The sequence below is a fragment of the Cervus canadensis genome, chromosome 2, assembly GCF_019320065.1.
Source record: "Cervus canadensis isolate Bull #8, Minnesota chromosome 2, ASM1932006v1, whole genome shotgun sequence".
NCBI classification, from domain to species: domain Eukaryota; kingdom Metazoa; phylum Chordata; class Mammalia; order Artiodactyla; family Cervidae; genus Cervus; species Cervus canadensis.
In genome coordinates, this window is record NC_057387.1 from 93,464,032 (window position 1) to 93,483,123 (window position 19,092).

The 19,092-nt window shown below is 51.6% G+C and overlaps 1 protein-coding gene across 3 annotated transcripts in view; it reads left to right on the top strand.

Annotated features, from left to right (window-relative positions):
• The window catches only part of TRABD2B (TraB domain containing 2B), a 219,153-nt gene that overhangs the window by 163,767 nt on the left and 36,294 nt on the right, over positions 1-19,092 (top strand). For all 3 annotated transcript variants that reach the window (XM_043461398.1, XM_043461399.1, XM_043461400.1), the window contains exon 3: positions 15,801-15,947. In XM_043461398.1, the coding sequence (XP_043317333.1) occupies positions 15,801-15,947 (147 nt within the window). The remainder of the gene's footprint in view (positions 1-15,800; positions 15,948-19,092) is intronic.

A 19,092-nucleotide genomic window follows, 5' to 3' on the forward strand; every position in this document is an offset into this window, starting at 1 on the left:
TGATGCTTAAACCACTAACAGAAATATAATTAGGAGTTAATGGGGCAAAAAAGAGAGCAGTGATGGGAATGGCACGCATGACAGAAGGACCAGCATGTGCAAAGGGGCTGAGGTGGGAACAAAAGAACACATTCAATAAAACCTGTCAAGGCAGCATGCTGAAAACACAGAGCAAGGAGGGCAGGAAGCATGGTAAATCTGAGGAGGCAGGCAGGGCCCGCCAAGCAGAGCTGAGAGGTGTATTGAATGAGTCCATGATTATTCCTTGAGCAGAGCAGAGCCATGAGGATTTAAGCCCAGGAGTGCCCTGGCCTCATTTATGTTTTTTAAAGATCATGACCATACATAGCATCCCCTTTCCTGTTAGACCAGAACCAGTGGGCGTGCATCAGGTTAGGGATACTCAGGGTACCAGGAACAGTCCAGACCCTGAGGCTCGAGCTCAAGATCTTCCTGTGCAGTGCCCTCTGACAGCAAATGTGAGTAAAACTGAAAGGAAGAGAGTGAAGGGGAATGAGGGTGCAGACCCAAACATGGTAGGGGCCAGATCACAGAGAACGTTGGTGGGCCAGCCTAAGACTGACTATGGAGAATGGTTGATAGGGCCCCGTGGTGTCAGCAAGGAACAGAACTAAATCACATTTATTTGCGTCTTCCTGGGTCTCCTGCACAGCACCTGGCCTAGATGGGATGTTTGTTGTTTGATACATGTGTGAACGTAAGTCTGTGGTTAGGTTAGTGTGGATAGTACACAGGACAGTCCATGCTCCTGTCCTGAATCTCTCAGCTGTCTATCTATCTCTGTCTCCATCTTTTTCACACACACGTGCACACGCATATCCTTACAGAACCCACAGACTCTTAGAGCCCCAGACTGTGCAAGGCAGAAAGAAACTCTGGTCCTTTGTTGCCATCCTCAAGTGCAGAAGCACGCAAAAAAAGAAGACAAACAAAGACTGGAGTTGAAGGGATTCCTTCTTAGATGTGGTAAGCTTCCAGATGAGGCAGGAAGGCTGTGAGTGTGGCTAAATGGGGGCCAGCAAGGACCGCTGCCTCTGATCTGGCAGGCCCTGGCAACAGGTCCAGGCTAGGCAGTGGAATATGCCAGTCTGGGCCTGAGGCCCCAAGAGAAGGTTACAGGTAAGGAACTGAAAGGCTAAGCACCCCTCCCTCTGCCCATGGTGGACTAGCCCTTTACCTTTACCTAGGGCTTCCCTGTTCTCATCAGCTCACACTCGGCCTGCTCTCCCAAGTCTGACCTGCACAGAAGGAGGCCTTGGACAGCCCTGAGTATTTCCTGTCTGCAGGGTAAGCAGATCTCTGCTCCTCTAGAATATGTCTGACTTCTCTGTATTCTTTTCCCAAGACCCAAGGCTCGGATTTCAGCTTCACATTCTTTTGCCTGGGTCTAAAAAACATTTTCCTTTTCTGTGGTGGGGAGAAGAAAAGGATAAGGGGGCCTAGGAGACCCAAGCTGCCCAAGTAAAGCCTCATTCTTGTCTTAGTTTTCATCCTCCTGATTGCTGTGTGGCCTTGGGCACCTTCCTGCCCTCTCTGGGCAGCAACATCCTCTTTTGACAATGAGATCCCGTGGAGGAACTAAGGATCCTCCCTCACCTGACATTCTCTTGGTAGAGCCAGAGTCCCTGCTCTCTTGCTGCCAAGAAGTGTCCCCTGTGACTAAACCGGCGAAAAGTGGGAGAATTTGGGACTGTGTTTTAGTTTTGTCCATGAGGCCAAGTTCTGTGCAGCTGCCACCTTTGAGGTACCCTAGCAAGATTGTTAATCCCCTGGGCCATCAAGGCCGCGGGTCCCATGCCAGTCCCATGCTGTCTGCTTTCCTTCTTGCCATTCTGAGCCTGCTCCTCTTCATCCAACTGCTTCCCCAAGTGTGACTAAGGCTTCCTGAAATGGAAGAGAAGGTAAGGACCCTGCCCCAAATTTGGGGCAGGGGAGAGGCACCAGTGGTAAGCAAGGGGAGAGACTCCAGGCCCTAAGTTGTAGGCTTCTAGATCATCCAAGCCAGGAAGGTGTTGGAATTCTAGCCTGCCTTCACTTCCTCAGTTCATCCCCAAAGCCCCCCAGCCCAGGTGAGGCCTTCTCACCTCTCCCAGCCCGAAGAGGTCTAAGACTGTCTTCTGCCTGTGGCCTGGGCTCCTCGGATCCTTTCTCAGTGAAGCAGCCAGAGGGCAGCTTCTAAATTAAAAGTCTGAATGGTTGTTCCCTGCTTTATAACTTCCAGGGTTTCCTGTGGTCCTTCAGATAAAGACTGAGTTCCAGATCTCATCCCGTCTCCCTGCTCTGGTCCCAGCTCACACCCTTCACCAGCCACACATGCTATACTTAACCCAGGAGAACGTCGGCACTCCCCTGAACTTGCCAGCCTCAGCCAGCCTTTGCATGGACATTGACACTGCCTGGAATTCCTCTTCTTTCTCCTCTGTGTGGCAGATGTGTGCTCCTACCACAGAGCACCTCCTCTATGAGTCCCGGGTGCGGTCCTCCCCTGGCTGGATGAGCCTCACCTTCTAGCTGGGCTCCCACAGCACTGTGTCCATCCCTGCGCCCAGCTTCACGAGTGACATCAGCGTTGCAAGCCTTCCTTGGGTACCTCCAGCCTTAATCTACCCCATCCTTGACCCTGAGCTCCTTGAGGATAGAAATGGTACTGATATTGTTCCATGGCCCCAGCACCAGGCCTGGTACAAATCCATTGAGGGCTGAATAGGAATCAGTCCATGTACATTGGCTCCTTCCTTCCCCCTCCACCCAGAGCCACCCCACCGCTGCTAAGGGAACAGAAGCTTCTTAAAATGCCCTGAAGAACAGTAATGTTTTCCAAGGTTTTTAGAGTGCTAGCTCCCTAGGCAGGGAGAACAAATATTATTCTCCCCACTTGGCAGATGGGTCAGCTGAGACCTGGAGAGGAGAAGGGTCTGGCCCATGTTCTTACGGCAGCACACCACCCAAAGAATGACAACTTCACACCGTCTGTTTGCACCAGGACCCAGATTTGGGTCAGAGTGTCAGAGCCCTGCCCCATCTGCTGCTCTGTGTGGTTGTTCTCTGAACACTTGTAGCCTGTGACTTAGCGGAGAAATGATTTCAGTCATCAGCTCCGAGTGCTCACGGAGCCAGCCCCCACCTCCCACCCCAGGCCACCTGGAACTGCCCACCCCTAACCCATCCTCCCTGGCCGTTGCCCAGGTCCAAGGCAGAACAGAGGTCCCCTCCCTGCTGGCGGGCCCCCGAGGCTCCCCGCCTCCTCCTTGCAAATTGGTAATTGCTGTGTGGTCAGACCAGAAGGAATTAGACAAGCCCTCTAGGAATTTCATACTGATTTTGCAAATGAAAATGGAGACTTGCCTTTTGAAGTCTAGGCAGCTGTGTCAGCAGGCAGGTCTGAGACAGCAGGAAAAATAAAAATGACATGCTGCCAACCAATGGATGCAGCTGCTTCATAATAATGATGATGATGGTGGTAACCATGGCCACCGCCAACTGATTGCCTGCCACATAGAGCATTGTCCCTCTGAGGGTCTCAATCTGCTCATCTGTGGTTCCCCACCCATTTTTTCCTCCACAGGTGACCAGCCCACTGTCTGAATATCCAGCAGGGGAGGGCTGGGTGGAGCGCAGAGCCCTTGACCTGAGACTAAAGGCTTTTCACCACTGGGTTCCCTCCTGGCCTAACTCTTGGACACATCTTAAAACATGCCATGCGTTTCCCAGCCCCTCTACCTTGAATAGACTTTTCTGCAAACCCTATTTATCCTGGACAGTCCAGCTTAAAGCCTGAATCCTTCACCAACTCCCAGGGTGCATCACAAACCCTCTCTAAGACCCAAAGGTCACTGTTTTTTCTTCTTATCACTAACTTATCCCTGTATTTTATAATTGCCTGTTTCTCTGTCCAACTCCTCTACCACCTTGAAGTTCCTCAAAAGTTTATAACTGAAAATAGGCAGGCCTAGAGGATCCTGATACATTTTTATTTTTTCCCTCCATTCGTGCTGTGTATTCAACTTAGGAGATCTGAAGTAGTTACTGGGGAGCAAAAATATTTCATGACAGACAGTCGATGCTGGGGTCAGAGAGTGCTAAGCCTAGGCACAGCTGAGGCTGGGGTCACTGGGGTCATGTAACCCTAACAATGGGGTTGCATGTGACGTTACTTACTTCTCTGCACCTTGGTTTCCCCATCTGTAAACTGGAATCAATAATGTTGGCCTCACAGGACTGCTATAAAGAATAAATGAACTTTCTTATGCCAAGTGCCTAGAACCATAGACAGTTTAAATCTCAAGGTAGGGGAGTGTCACTGTCCTAAAATGTTGGGCTCATAGAACATGGCAGGCAGAGCTGGATACTCCCACACCCTCATGTTTCAGAGGGAAACCCTGTGACCAGAAAGTGGGCCAACGCCTAGTCTGGGTTCAGAGCCTGCAGCAACAGAATCTAGGTCTTCAGCCTCTCTTGAGCTTACTTGTGCCTAAAACCGAAAACCAAGGGACCCCTCTGCCGTCCACCAGAGCAGACTCCCGTACAAACTCCCTTCCTGAAGACCCCAAGCCTCTGGGCCTGTCCCCACCACCCACCCCAGCCTGATCCCCAGCCTAGCTATCAGCCTCCCTACCAGCAGAATGCTAATCTCCTCCTGTGGGTGGCTCCGGATTTATGAGCATTTCCTGGCATGACTTGAAGGACAGAAGAGGAATGCTGGGATCTTGAAGGGTGGTCTTTGGGTGGAGAAATGAGGCATTCAGAGAAAAGAAGGGAAGAAAGCAAGGGTGAGTCAGCCTCCGCGGCCGGCCCAGGAAAGCGCGGAGGGCCCGCCAGCCCACACTGCAGGGCAGACGGAGGATGTGGCCGCTCCACCGAGGTCTAACCGGTGGGCGTCCACGGAGCGGAGAACGCCTGCATTAGAAGACAAGTCCAAGTTCTTGGGTTGTGGCTGGGGTTGGGGACAGGGTGTGTATGGGGAGGGGAGGGAGGCGTGTGCTCAGCACTTCCTGTTTAGGAAGAAGACAGCCGCCTTCATCTTCATCCTCATCTCCTTGCTTCATGCCACCGTCTCCCCAGATTCCACGCAGCTGCCTCTGCTCGGCCTCTCTGGGACTTTCCATTCCCCTCAGGGAAAGCCAGAGGCCTTCAGGGCCCACAGACCCCACAGGATGTGCTCCCCATCTTTCTGCCCGTGCCCTGGGAATGCCCCTCACCTCTCCAGCTCAACCCTCTGCTCTGCATGCTCTCTGAGCCTGGAGCTGACAAAATATCACTTGACCTGTCTTATCCTGGTTTCAATAAGAAGCACAGGCAAAGGATGAACTGGCAGGAGGGGAAGAAAGTTGGGATGTTTCTTGCCGCCACCCACTTCCTCCTTCCAACCAGTCACCATGGTCCAAACTATGGAAGAGCAGCTGTTGTCCCCTTTGATGGCTGTGACTCTGGCTAGTTTTGGGTCTCTGACCGCTCCTTTCCCTTTAAGGCTCAGGGGCAGGAAAACTTCCCATTGCTGCTGCTCCTCAGTGCTCCACCATCCCCTGTCCACACCTCTGTGGATATTCCCATCATCCAATGCTCTTCAGTTACCCAGTCAGTTGAACTTACTTCACTGGAGCTCACTTCACGGGCAGTGCAGTATCTGTTTTCTGTCGGGTCTCTGCCTGAGACAGATCTCATCGACTACGTCCCCCTTGCCCACTCCTGTCCAGCCATGCTGGCCTCCTTCCTGTTCCTGACACCCATCAGTCTCATTTCTGCCTCAGGGCCTTTGCACTTGTTCTTCCCTCTGCCCAGAAAACCCTTCCATCTCTGAGATAGTCCCATGACCGCCTCCCTCATCTCCTTCAGACCTCTTCTCAAATGTCACTTCTCATTGTGCCTTTCCTGGACATCTCATGTAAAATGTCATCCCCCAACACACAAACACACACATACACACACACTCTTCCTATCTTCCTTGCCTTATTTTCTTGTTAGCTACATTCACTCCCTAACATAGATATTTTACTAGTTGTTTTTGTTTATTGTCAGCTTCTTGCTACTGGAATGAAAGTTCGGTCAGGACAAGGATCTCTATTTGCTATGTTTACTGTTGTCCCTCCAGGATGTGGAACAGCATCTGGTACTTAAGTGCGCAATAAATATTTATTCAATGAATGTGTGAGTGGGTCCTTTTTGCAGGTGGGTAAACCAAGGCCCAGGGAAGGAAAATGACTTACTCAGGGCTTTATGGTGGAGATTCAGATGGCGATGGGAGCTCTGGTCCTACCTGGCAGCCCAGAGACAGTCCCCGGCTCCAGAAAGCTTTGTGTTTATTTGGAGGCCTGCTGCTCAGTGGCACAGTGTCAGGAGACAGGATTCCATGCCTGAAGCCAGGGGACTCAATGTACTGAGAAGGAAGCAGGGAAGTTGTCAGCGCTGCTTTGGTCCTGCCGATGGAGCAAGGAGAATAAATAAATACATCTCAGTCAGAGTCGGGCAAGCTCTAACCTTTGAGGAAATCTCCCCCAGGCTGGAGAAACCTTCCTGCAAGGCAGAGCTGCCCTTCACCCCAGCCCACATCGGTGCTGACAGACACGTGGCCCAGGGTCCAGGGGCTCAGCTGCCACCTCTGTGCCCTGAGGGTATGGGGTCCCAGCAGGGAGCTGTTCAGGATGAGTGGTCCGGATTTTCATCCATGTATCCATTTGCTCTTTCTACAAGTATTTCTCAAGCATCTACTATGTAAGCATCAGGCTCTGTGCCCTCTGCTGGAGAAATAGCCAAGACCAAGAAAGGCAATTTGCCAGCCCTTAGAGCATTCACGCAATGACAGGCCTTCCCTGGTGGCACAAAGAATCCGCCTGCCAATGCAGAGGACACAGGTTCAATCCCTGGTCTGGAAAGATTCCACAGGCCACAGAGCACACTGCACAGGCCTGTGCACGCTAAGCCCATGTGCACAACTGCTGAGCCTGTGCTCTAGAGCCCAAGAGCCACAGCTACTGAAGCCTGCATGCTCTATGGCCTGTGAACCACAATTAATGAGCCCCTGTGCTGCAGCTACTAAAACCCGTGCCCCCTCGAGTGAGCAGGTCCCAACTACTGAGCCCGCATGCTGCAACTTCTGAAGCCCATGTACCTAGAGCCTGCTCTCTACACAGAGACCACTGCAATGAGAAGTCCATGCACTGCAACTAGCGAGTAGCCCCCACTCTCTGCATCTAGAGAAAGCCCGCACACAGCAATGAGACCCAGTGCAGCCAAAAATTAATAAATAATTAAACTAAAAAAAAAAAATGCAGTGAAGCAGGGGGAGTGCAGTGGTTCAGAAAGTGACAGTGCTTTGGGGACACTAAGCAGGGAACTCACCCGGCCGTACCCAGGACAGTCCTCCTGAGACGGGAGCCTCTGCAACCAAGTGAAAGGGGAGTGGGAGCTGGTGGGTAAAAGAGGGTTCCAGGCAGAAGGGGGAGCAAGGGGGCAGGTCCTGAGGCTGAGAAGAAGAGTTCAGCATAAGAGAGGAGTTGAATAAGTTTCCATCAGGCAGGGCAAAGAGTAGAAACAGCAGGAGGCCACGTTCCAGGTGGGGTTCCTTGGCCAAGTGACCTCTTTGCTGTCTTCATATGCCAGCTCTGAGCAGACCCCATGACTGAGGTCCTAGCAAACCTGCTCCTTCCCAACTGACTGCTCAGAATTTGGGCTTCACAGGCTGGTCCCTACTTGTCTGTCTGGTTAGCTGGAAGCAGCTTGGTGAGTCAGGCCCAGGACCTGTCAGCTGGACCTGAGTTTGAATACCAGCTCCGATTCTTCAGTGTGAGACCTCACGCTAGTGCCTTCGCTAGCCTCAAGGCCTCAGTTTCTTCAACTGTCGTGTGGGAATAACAATCCGTTCTCTGGAAGGATTATGGTGTAGGAGAGTTTCTCAACATCCTCATCATGGCCCATGGAACCCGGCATGTCAATCAATTTCAATCAAGTTGGCAAAATTAACCATCACAAGTCCACCCCTTGTCAAGTTGGCATTCATACAGCATCTCCTTAAAATGGTACCTAATCTCCAAATAAATAATAACGAAGCCTCATTTATCCTAACATGATACAACAACTCTACGTAAACCAAAGCACACTACTGCCTTCCCCCAAAGAGAATGCAAAATCTTTGAGTGGAAGTTATTTACTCTTCTTAATGTACCATAACTTGAATTGATACTTAAAGTACTTGAGTTAACAATATTTAACGACAAAGTCAATATGTCTTCTGTTACCATGATGGGAGAGACAGAAAGAAAAAGAAGAGAAAGAAGAAAACAAAGATTTTACACACACACACACATTCTTAACAAATTAATGAAATACTCCGGGACAGTCCTTGTTTCTGTAACTTGTCATGTGGTCGAAGCTGGTATTTATAACTGCCTTCATCTGTTAGCACCACCACTACCCATTCCCTTTGCCTTCTGCAAGCTTCTCAGATGGTCGTGGTTCTTTACCTGGTGGGATGACCCAAACCTTCATTCCTGGAGGGTCTGGGCCATCAGACATCCTGCCTGCATTGGGTCATTGTCGTTTCCCATCAGCATTAGTTACCCACAGGGCCTGGTAATCTGAAATGCCGTAAGGGATCTCCTGCCTGGGGGACATGCTCGTCCTCACCTCTGTTGTGGAAGAGCTGTCCAGTTCCCCCGGTCATCAGGACCAGTCCCCCAGCCCACACAGTAACTCCCTTCTTTGCCTGTTGATTAAGACGCACAAGGAGCCCAAAGTGACAGGGGGCAGTGGGTCTGAACTTGCAGTTAAATGGAACCATTGTGTCTTTAACTCACTAAATATTAACATTTTGCCAATTATTTTATTTTTCTCCTTTTCCTCCCCAGCAGAGAGAGCAGGATTTAGGTCTGTTTTGTCCCTGACTAAATCTCCCGGCCTAGAACAGCGTGTGGCCCATGCTGGCTGCTCCGTCAGCACCACTGAGTGGGTTGGGGCCTTGGCTGTGATTTCCCTGTGCTTCAGGATGGGTGAGAAGTGGCAGCCCCAGCCTGAGAGCCAGACCTGTCTCAAATGCCTTCCTAACAAAGCGGGTCCTTACTTCTCTTCACCATGACGCTGCTGGGCCAACAAGTGAACACAGGTCGTGGTGTTCATCCTTCCAGCCCCTCTAGGACTGTTTACTAGACTAATCTGCAACAATAAACCTGTTCCCACCCTCCTGGCGCCTGCCCCCTCCATCCGAAGCCCGTGTTTGAAGATGTGTTTAAATTCCAGGCCTACGCTCAGCAGACGCTGTGGACCTGCTCGTGGCCTGCAGGCACCACGGAGGGGGTTGCCGGGACCCTCGGGGCTCTTGGTGGCCAGGCCTCCACATACAGCAATCCAAGGGAGCGAGGTGGCTCTTGCCTTCACCCCATGTTTGTTATTTCATGTCAAAGGCTTATCATAAACATTATCCTAGAGTGGGCCACCAGGGCTACAGGCGAGGAGGGTTTGTTATTCTAAAGTGGCCGGGAGCAGAAGGCATTGAGGCCTGGGAGTCTGAGCTGGGCCAGGCTTGGGGATTCAGGATGAATGACAAGGAAGCAGGAAGCAGGGCAGGGCACAGATTCATGCCCGTGTGCTAGGCCTTATAAGCCCCACTTACCAACCATGCTCCATGGTAATAGCCAATGGGTGTTTTCTGCCTCTAAAAGGAGCTCCATGTGGATGGAAACCAAGTCCAATTAATCCAGCCATCCCAGATGCCTGCAGAAAATGAGAAAGTAAATGCTTGTTGAATGACTGAATGAGTGTAGCTTCCCTATGTCTGTTGGAAGTGCCAAGATTGTTCATGAAGAAGCATGTATTACTTTAAAGCCCTGGTTGTGGGGACCTGGTTGGAGCCAGACAAAAGTAAATTTCATAGCCCCCATCTGTCCTTTATGAGCCAAGTGGCCTTGGGTCCTCTTCCCCTCTGCTTCTTTGGTTTCCCATCTGTGAATAAGGACTGTCTCTGCTGGCTCTCCCAGGGAGAGCAGAGGGAAGTCCAAAAGGCAGTGGTGAATTGAGGTGATGGGGTCCAGGGCTGGGTCCCAGGGCTGGGTCCCAGTGCATCTGTCATGCCTTCTCCAGCTTTGTCACCTTCAATGAGTTACTCGCTATCTCTTTGCTTCAATTTTTCCCCCAATCTATTAAATGGAGTTAATACTAGACCTATCTCAGAGTTGTTGTAAAGGTTAGATAAGTTAATATGGGCTTAGATGGTTCCTGACACATAAGTGCTCAATAAATGTACTTATCCTAGTGATAAATAGATGAGGACCGAGTTACAAATTGCAGAGGATGGGTACAAGACAGGGGATGTTGGGGAAAGGTCACACATGGGATTCGGGTCAGCATCCTACTCTCTGAAGTAGTTCTTGACTGTCTGCTCTTCAGCTGTGACCAGAGAGGCAGGCTCCCCACCCACTCCAATCTCTCAGTCTAGACAGGGAACAGGGAATTACCTGAAATGGACAGTTCAGTGGGATAAGTGCCAAGACCAAGGGGAGCTTGGGGGTCTGTGGTGGGGGCTGAGGGGAGTCTGGAATGACAGGCTTGGGTTTCAGCCCCAGTCTCATCACTCCTCAGCTGTGCCACCCTAGGGGTGCTTCTTGAATGGTCTGATTGCAGTGATTTGTCTCTATCATGTTAATAACAAACACTTCCTGCCTGTTTCTGGCTATCTCTCAAGGCTCTGAAAGAAAATGGATCTGGCAAGGTGTGTGGGATGAATGTGCACTGTGCCAGTGGCCATCTGGAAATCCAGTCCCAGACGTGGTCCAGGGCACAGCAAAGGGTCCTCAGTTGGGGGTGGGGAACAGGGAGCCCACTGTGCCCCCAGCTCACTGTGTGGCCTTGGGCAGGCTTCATCCTGCCTGCTCTGAACCCCTGTCCTTTCTCCTCTTCCACATGAAGAGGGCATAGGAAGAGCTCAGTGGTTCTCAAACGAGGCTCCAGGGCACCTGCAGGTTCCACAGAGAAGGGGTCACTGAGCCAGTGAGACTTCAGGCAGGCACTAGCCTGCTTCCTTTACATCAATCAGGGATGTTTTCATTTCTTTTTTTTTATTTTTCTTTTTTATTTTTCATTTATTTTTATTAGTTGGAGGTTAATTACTTTACAATATTGTAGTGGTTTTTGCCATACATTGACATGAATCAGCCATGGATTTACATGTGTTCCCCATCCCGATCCCCCCTCCCACCTCCCTCTCCATCCCATCCCTCTGGGTCTTCCCAGTGCACCAACCCCGAGCACATGTCTCATGCATCCAGCCTGGGCTGGTGATCTGTTTCACCCTTGATAGTATGCTTGTTTCAATGCTATTCTCTCAGAACATCCCACCCTCGCCTTCTCCCACAGAGTCCAAAATTCTGTTCTGTACATCTGTGTCTCTTTCTATTTTGCATATAGGGTTATCATTACCATCTTTTTAAATTCCATATATATGCATTAGTATACTGTATTGGTCTTTATCTTTCTGGCTTACTTCACTCTGTATAATGGGCTCCAGTTTCATCCATCTCATTAGAACTGATTCAAATGAATTCTTTTTAATGGCTGAGTAATATTCCATGGTGTATATGTACCACAGCTTCCTTATCCATTCATCTGCTGATGGGCATCTAGGTTGCTTCCATGTCCTGGCTATTATAAACAGTGCTGCGATGAACATTGGGGTGCACGTGTCTCTTTCAGATCTGGTTTCCTCAGTGTGTATGCCCAGTAGTGGGATTGCTGGGTCATATGGCAGTTCTATTTCCAGTTTTTTAAGAAATCTCCACACTGTTCTCCATAGCGGCTTTACTAGTTTGCATTCCCACCAACAGTGTAAGAGGGTTCCCTTTTCTCCACACCCTCTCCAGCATTTATTGCTTGTAGACTTTTGGATAGCAGCCATCCTGACTGGCGTGTAATGGTACCTCGTTGTGGTTTTGATTTGCATTTCTCTGATAATGAGTGATGTTGAGCATCTTTTCATGTGTTTGTTAGCCATCTGTATGTCATCTTTGGAGAAATGTCTGTTTAGTTCTTTGGCCCATTTTTTGATTGGGTCATTTATTTTTCTGGAATTGAGCTACAGGAGTTGCTTGTGTATTTTTGAGATTAATCCTTTGTCTGTTGCTTCATTTGCTATTATTTTCTCCCATTCTGAGGGCTGTCTTGGAAGTTTTCATTTCTATGCACTATACATTTTGAGTTCCGGGCAAGGTTTCTTTGGAAAACAATAACAACAGGAAAGGATTCCATGGCTACAAAAGGTTTGAGAAACCACTGGACCCTAAGGGATCTTCCAGCTCCAATCCAAGAATATTTAGGCCTAAATATTTTCTTCCAAGTTGTATTTGACAAGCATTTATTCCACACTTACTACATGCCAGGACTGTTCTCAGCACCCTGCAGACTGTGATGTGCTTCATTCACTAGAACACCCCCTAGCTCCACAAGGGCTACATGTCTGCGGAAGTGACTCTGTATGTCTGAGGGTCCAGGGGGCCCATTTCCCCTCCAGCCAGGTCTTCCAGGCGCCTGAGCCGGTGATCTCAGCACAGGCCAGGTGGTGCCGGCGCTGAGAGTCAGCGGGGCAGGTGTGTGCAGCCCAGGGTGTGGTCACAGGAAGTCTGTGTGCCCCAGCCCCCAAGAGGAGGAGTGCACTCCAGCCCGACATGGATGCTTTCGTCCCAGGCATGTGCCGGGCGGGAGGAAGCGCCTGTTGCTTTAGCGATGTCTGGGCCAACAGGGCCACTGCCTCCTGTGATCCATCCCCAGCCACCCAGCCGCCATCGACACCCCGCACCAGGTGGCTGCAGATCAGATTTCAGGGGGAACAGCCAGAACCTGGAGGCCCGGAGAAGGCCCGGAGGTAGGCTGGTGGGGCCTGACCTCATCTCCAGCCGGCTTATTAGGGGGAGTAGCCTGTGCTGGCACAGATCCGTGCACTCCAGCTCCCCTGCCCAGCTGGAAACAAAAGTGGGAGGGGATGGGCAAAGGTGATCTCACAAGCGCAAGCTTGGTCCCGTTCCCCAAGACAGGATTTTCCCCAGACTTGGTGTACCTATGGCCTGAGCTTTTCTGTTCAGATTAGGTGTTCTGGAACCACGTGGTGGCAGCGTGCCCCCAGTGCTGATGGAATGCCCGCGTTCTAGGGGCTAATGTGAAGGATTTACGGAGCAACCTTGAATGATGAATTGACCACAGCAGGTGTCAAAGTGCTAAAGAAAGGATGGGTGACACCTTCTTTTTACCAGGCACAGTGCTGAGTGCTGCCCATGCAAAAACACATAGGATGTAATTCCTATCTTCAAGTGGCTCATAACCTCAGTAGGGAGAGAGGTAGCAAAATAGTGGTTACAATCCGATGTTCACGCCCTGCTGGAGGAAGCAGGGTGGGTCGCTCATCTCTCAGCACAGCTGTGCTGTGAAGCCTTCGCTCAGATGTCTGGGCCCAGCTGCAGGCAGGTGGGCTCAGCTGGGCTCCCTTGCTTGCCTGGGAGCTGGCTGGCCAGACCAAGACGGCCTTGATGGGACAACAAGGGAAGCAGCTGGGCTCTGCCCTGCACGCCTCTCACCCTCCAGCAGGCCAGTGTGGGCTGCTCTCAAGACAATGTGGGCATGTAAGAGGCAGCGACAGCCGGACGTGTGTAATGTTTTCTCCATTCGTCTATGGAGGCTTGTGATGCTGGCCTCCATCTGTCATGTAGCAAATCCAGAGTCAGAATGTGAGGGAGCTACCGAGGCCCCTGGCCAGGTGTATGTATATTGTTGTTCAGTCGCCCAGTCATGTCTGACTCTGCGACCCCATGGACAGCAGCATGCCAGGCTTCCCTGTCCCTCACCATCTCCCGGAGTTTGCCCAAGTTCATGTTCATTGCATCAGTGATGCTGTCCAGCCGTCTCATCCTCTGACACCCTCTTCTCCTTCTGCCCTCAATCTTTCCCAGCATCAGGTACTTTAACGAGTCATCTGTTCCCATCAGATGACCAAATACTGGAGCTTCAGCTTCAGTATCAGTCCTTCCAGTGAATATTTAGGTTGATTTCCCTTAAGACTGACTGGTTTGATCTCCTTGCTGTCCAAGGGACTTTCAGGAGTCTTCTCCAGCACCATATTTCAAAGGCATCAATTCTTTGGCATTCTGCCTTCTTTACAGTCCAGCTCTCACAATCAAACGTGCCCACTATATGTATATAGGGAGAGGTTAAGATTTGAGGTCATGACTGTGTCATTCTACCATGCAGGGAGACTATGAGAGCTTTAGGGGGAGGTCTTCACCCAGCCCCCAAGTGGTCAGAGACTCTTCATGGAGGAGACATCTAAGCAGAGCCTGAAAGATCAAGTCTGGATCTGCAAGTAGTAGAGGGCGGAGGTGGGAGATTTCTCATGCACAGGGAACAGCATGTACGAAGCACAGTCAGAAGGTTGCTAAGTAGCTGAGCATTTGGAGACACAAGGGCTGGAAATGAGGTCACTGACCACAGCAGGGGCCAGGTCACTGCCTTGCATGCTCCAGTGAAGAGCTAGGCTTTTATCTCCAGGGCAGGAGGTATCCATGAAAATTTTGAGCAAAAAAAGAGAAAAAGAAAGTCAATCAGATTTGTGTTTTTAAAAGATAGCTGTGGCAGAAGAATATGGTATAGATGGGAAGGGAGGGGGTCTGCAAAAAAGTATGAGTTGCAGTGAGAGATGCCTGGGCCTGAATCAATGTGTACCAAGAGGCTGGGGTGGACCCTGTTTCCAGACAGGATGAGCTGGGCCTGAGCCCTGTCAGGTAGACTGGAGCTGGAAAAACAACAAAGACAGGAGGCCTGAGATTACCTGCTGACGCTTTGCACAGGATTTGCAATTGTTTTTCCCTCTCACTGTGTTAAATAACCCGCTTTATGGTCAAGCTCCTCCCTTTTGTTGACCAAAGGAGTCTGAGTACACAATTGTGTGGAGCTGGCTCTAGTCCCAGCCATACAGAATTGGACATGCCCCTTCCCCTCCTGAGCCTCAATTTCCCCACCTAAAATGAGACATTTTAGATCATCTCTCAGGGCCTTATGCCTTAGGCAGGCCATGTGCCTTTAGAGCCATGGTGCTTAAATGTCATGAAGCCATCAGACTGCTAAAGAATTTCCCAGGAAGCCTGTTAAAAATCCACAGCCTGGCTGTACCTCCAAGTGATCCTGATGCCATCTGGTCTGCCTGGGCACAGCTGTGTCCCCAGGGCCTGGCATGGTGGCCCAGAGCAGAGAGGGGCTGGAGGAAACACGTGCTGACTCAGGACTCAGTTCCTAAGCCCTCTGCCTGGTTTAAGGGTGGCTCCTGGAGGAGGTGGCATTTGGGTTGGGCCTTGATATCTAATGGGCTTTCTGCTTTCTGGTTCATCTGTTTGTTTTGCTGTATTTGGGGTGCTTTTTGATTCTAAAATGAGTTTGTGCTTCTTCTAGAACTTTTCTAAGCACAGAAGAAAAGAAAAAAAACTCGCCCATCGTTCCAAAACCCTGACACAACTAGGATTCCCTTTGCCACCTTCTTCGCTAAGCTGTTGATGCCCAGAGCAGGAGTAGGGACCAGTGAGGGCAAAGGGCTGGGGATGAAAGCAGGCTGAGTGTGGTGAGAGGCCAGTGAGCGAAGAGCGGAGGCCGTGGAATATTCGAGCAGCACCAGCTCATGTCAGGCTCCCCTCATTCTCACACACCCTGTTTCAGGCCTGTGGCCCCAAAGTTCAGCGGGTGGAGGGCCCATCCTTGAGGGATCGGGGACCTCAGCCAGGGACTGTGAGTGCAGCCCTGACCCCTGTCCTCCCTCTGCTCAGGTGCTGTTCGCCCTGAACCAGACTCTGCTGCAGCACGAGAGTGTGCGGGCCGGGAGCCTGCAGGCACCCTACACCACCGAGGACCTCATCAAACACTACAACTGCGGGGACCTCAACGCCGTCATCTTCAACCACGACACCTCCCAGGTGAGGCTCCTCTCCCCGGGCCCAGGCAGCTTCCAGGGCGCCAGTATAACCAAGGCTTCTAAGAAGGTGTTTATTAGACACCTTCTGTGTGCCAGATGCAGCTGGTAAGCAGGAGCTCTTGGCATCCCTGCTACAGATGGGGAAACTGAGGCTCAGGGAGGGGAAGAGACGTGCTCAAGGCCATACCACTTAGTTGTTATCAAGTTGTCAAGAGCCCTTCTTGAGCCTGGTGTGTGTGACTCTGGGACCTAGACCCTGCAAGCTTACCCTATAAGAATAGGGAAGCCTCGTCCAGGCTCTGTGCAGCATCTAGGAAGATTAAAGCCCAGGGAAGGGAAAGCTCACAGGTGCTCAGAGCTTGGGCTTGAGTCCAGTCCAGGGCGCTCTGCCTCGATTCGAGTCCTAGAGCAAAGATTAACTCCAGGCTGGCCAGACAGTAGGAGGGAGTCAAGGAGTGGACCATGGCTCCACCAGGTCTCCTGTTGCCCTTGGGATAATTCTAAGGTACTTCGTAGGCAGTCAGGACCCCCGTCCGTATTCCACCCTCTGTGGACCTCATCACAGCCCAGGTCCTCTGCCACACAGGCCTCATTCTGAGGACCTCTGCCACTTGTAGCCCTTCCACCAGCCCCACACACCTTGCCCTTTCCCACTGCTCTGCCTTTGTTCAGCCTCCTCCCTCCGGGTTTCCTCCCATGTGGCTTTGGTCTAGTGTCATCTCTTCAAAACCACTCTGATGCCCTGGATGGAGTTAGATATCCTCCTGGGCCCCTCTAGGTCCTCTGTGCTTTCTGTGTCTGGTGCTCAGTTATCCATTCATTCAAGAGGCAGCTGAATTAGTCAGAACAGGCCATCTCTATGCTCAGGACACTGCAATTGCTCCCCGTTTTTCTCAGGGTAAAGCTAGAATCTCTGTGATGACCTGCATGGCCCCATGGTCTTTCACCATGGTGGACCAAGTGTCTTTCACCCCATGTCCTCTGCCTCCCCCAACACATCACTCCATCCACATGGGCCTCCCTGCTGACCCATGAGCCCACTTGCACACTTTGTCTTTGCACTGGCTATTTGCTCTGCCAGGAAGGCCTTTCCCAAGCTCTCACCATGGTTCACCACCTCTCTTCCTTCAAGATAGAACTCAGATATCATCGTCTCGGTGAGGAAGGCCCAACTTCCTTGGTCTAGAATTGCAGCCTACCTCCCACCTCCCCACCTGTCACCTTTCTTGTGCTCCGCTTTTCCGTCATGGCTTTTTATCATCTTCTCGCACACTTACATATCTTGATTCATTGATCAGTGATTATTTGTTATCTGTCCATTCCCACTACAGCATAAACTCCCTGAGAGCAAGAATTGGGGTCTGTTTTATTCACTGATAATGAGCCTGGCAGAGAACAAGACTCAGTAAATATTGGGTGAATGAAAGAAATAATCTGTAAGTGCCAGTCACAGGGATACGGAAAGGGATATGGCAGGGAGCTAGAGACAGCTGCCTTCATGGGACTGGGGGTCTCTTAAGAGAAAAGGGGAGATTCAACTAGCGATGCCACAAAGCATGACCCTTGCCACAGGGGAGAGTAGAGGATGACCTTAGAGCCTGTGGCAGGAGGAGGAATTTAGGTGGGCTTGGAGGGAGGGGTGGAGCAGGGCTGGGCAGAGATGGACACATTCCTGCAAGATGAAAGGTCAGAGAAGAAACCTGCCTTGGCCACAGACAGGAGGCGCAAGAATGTGCCAGTGGAGGAAAACACGCGGACGAGCTGGAGGCGAGAGAGAGGGAGGAGGGGAGAGAGTTCAGGCTGGAGGCATAACCAGGGACCCCACTAGTGCAAGGGCGTCTTGCCCACCCTCGTCACGCTGCCCTGTGCCGGGTGTGGCACAGAGCGAATGTCAGTGAGCGATGCCACAAGGCAAACGCAGGCGTGCGCTGTGCTGGGTGCAGAGAGTACAGGAGGGAGGGTCAGGAGGCCCTGCACAGGAGGCTGGGATTCCGGGTGCTCTGACTCTCGCTCCTGGAGGAGAGAGGGAGGAGAACCCTGGCAGCCCAAGGCTCACAGTTGCATCACCAGCCAGTCACCCCATGATAGAGCCTGGCCCTGCATCCTCTGCCGGGCAGAGGCTGGTGAGCCCTGGGCAGCCAGGGAGCTGTATGCTTGAGGGGAACCTGGGGCAAGGAGTGTGCAGGACAGAGCTGTGGCCGCAAAGCATAGCACTCAACTGAGACGGGGAAGAGTGGGGCGACCCCCGGGCATGGCAAGCTCAGAGTTTCTTTGCGCCTGTGTCCAGAACCACTGACACATCTCTGGGAGGTGAACTGCCTCGGAGGGGTCTCTTCACAGTGCCTATACTTGAAGTGGGTTAGAGGACACAGATGGATTCGCCCACCCAGATTAGAAGAGCAATCCAGGCTGCACCCAGGGTGCATAAGCAGAGTCTAGCCCTCACGGGAGGGACTAGGCAGCCCTGCCCCCAGACACAGACAAGCCTAGCGTCAGGGTATCCACGCTAAATCCAGGGCCCATGTGCTAACAGAGAAGGGCTCTGTAGCTGGAGGCCTCGCAGGACCCAGGGGCTGGAGGGGAGCCGTCACCACTGCAGCTGGGGAGGGCTTCAGGGAGGAGGTGATGTGAGAGCAGGGGCTGCCAGATGCAGATGAAGGGACTGGCAAGCAGAGCCAGCTGTGTGGCCAGTGCTCAGGATGGTGGGGGGTCCTGAGGAGTGACCAGAAAGCAGAGGGCAGACCATGTGGGGGTGAGAATGCTCACTGAGGGGCCAGCTTCTGGGGTGTTTAAGCCAGACAGAGATGTGGTCAGAAAGTTGCCTCTGGCAGCAGTGCTGAGGTTGCTGGAGCAGCCTCTGGAGGCCGGGGCTGGACTGATGCAGGGCCCAGGATGATAACTCTGGCGGACAGGGACCAGGCACACCTCACGCTTGGTCTGCTTCTTGATCTGCTTCACTTCATCCCCCTAACCCCACATCCCACCTTCAGAAATGGCTGAGGCCCTGGCCTCCCACCGCTCTCCGATCACTAGCATTGTCAGTGTCCCAGATCAGCAGGGCAATCCACTGGGAAGCCTTCTCTGAGCCCCCTAGCTTGCATTAGGTGTAGAATAGTCATATATATATATATACACACATATATATA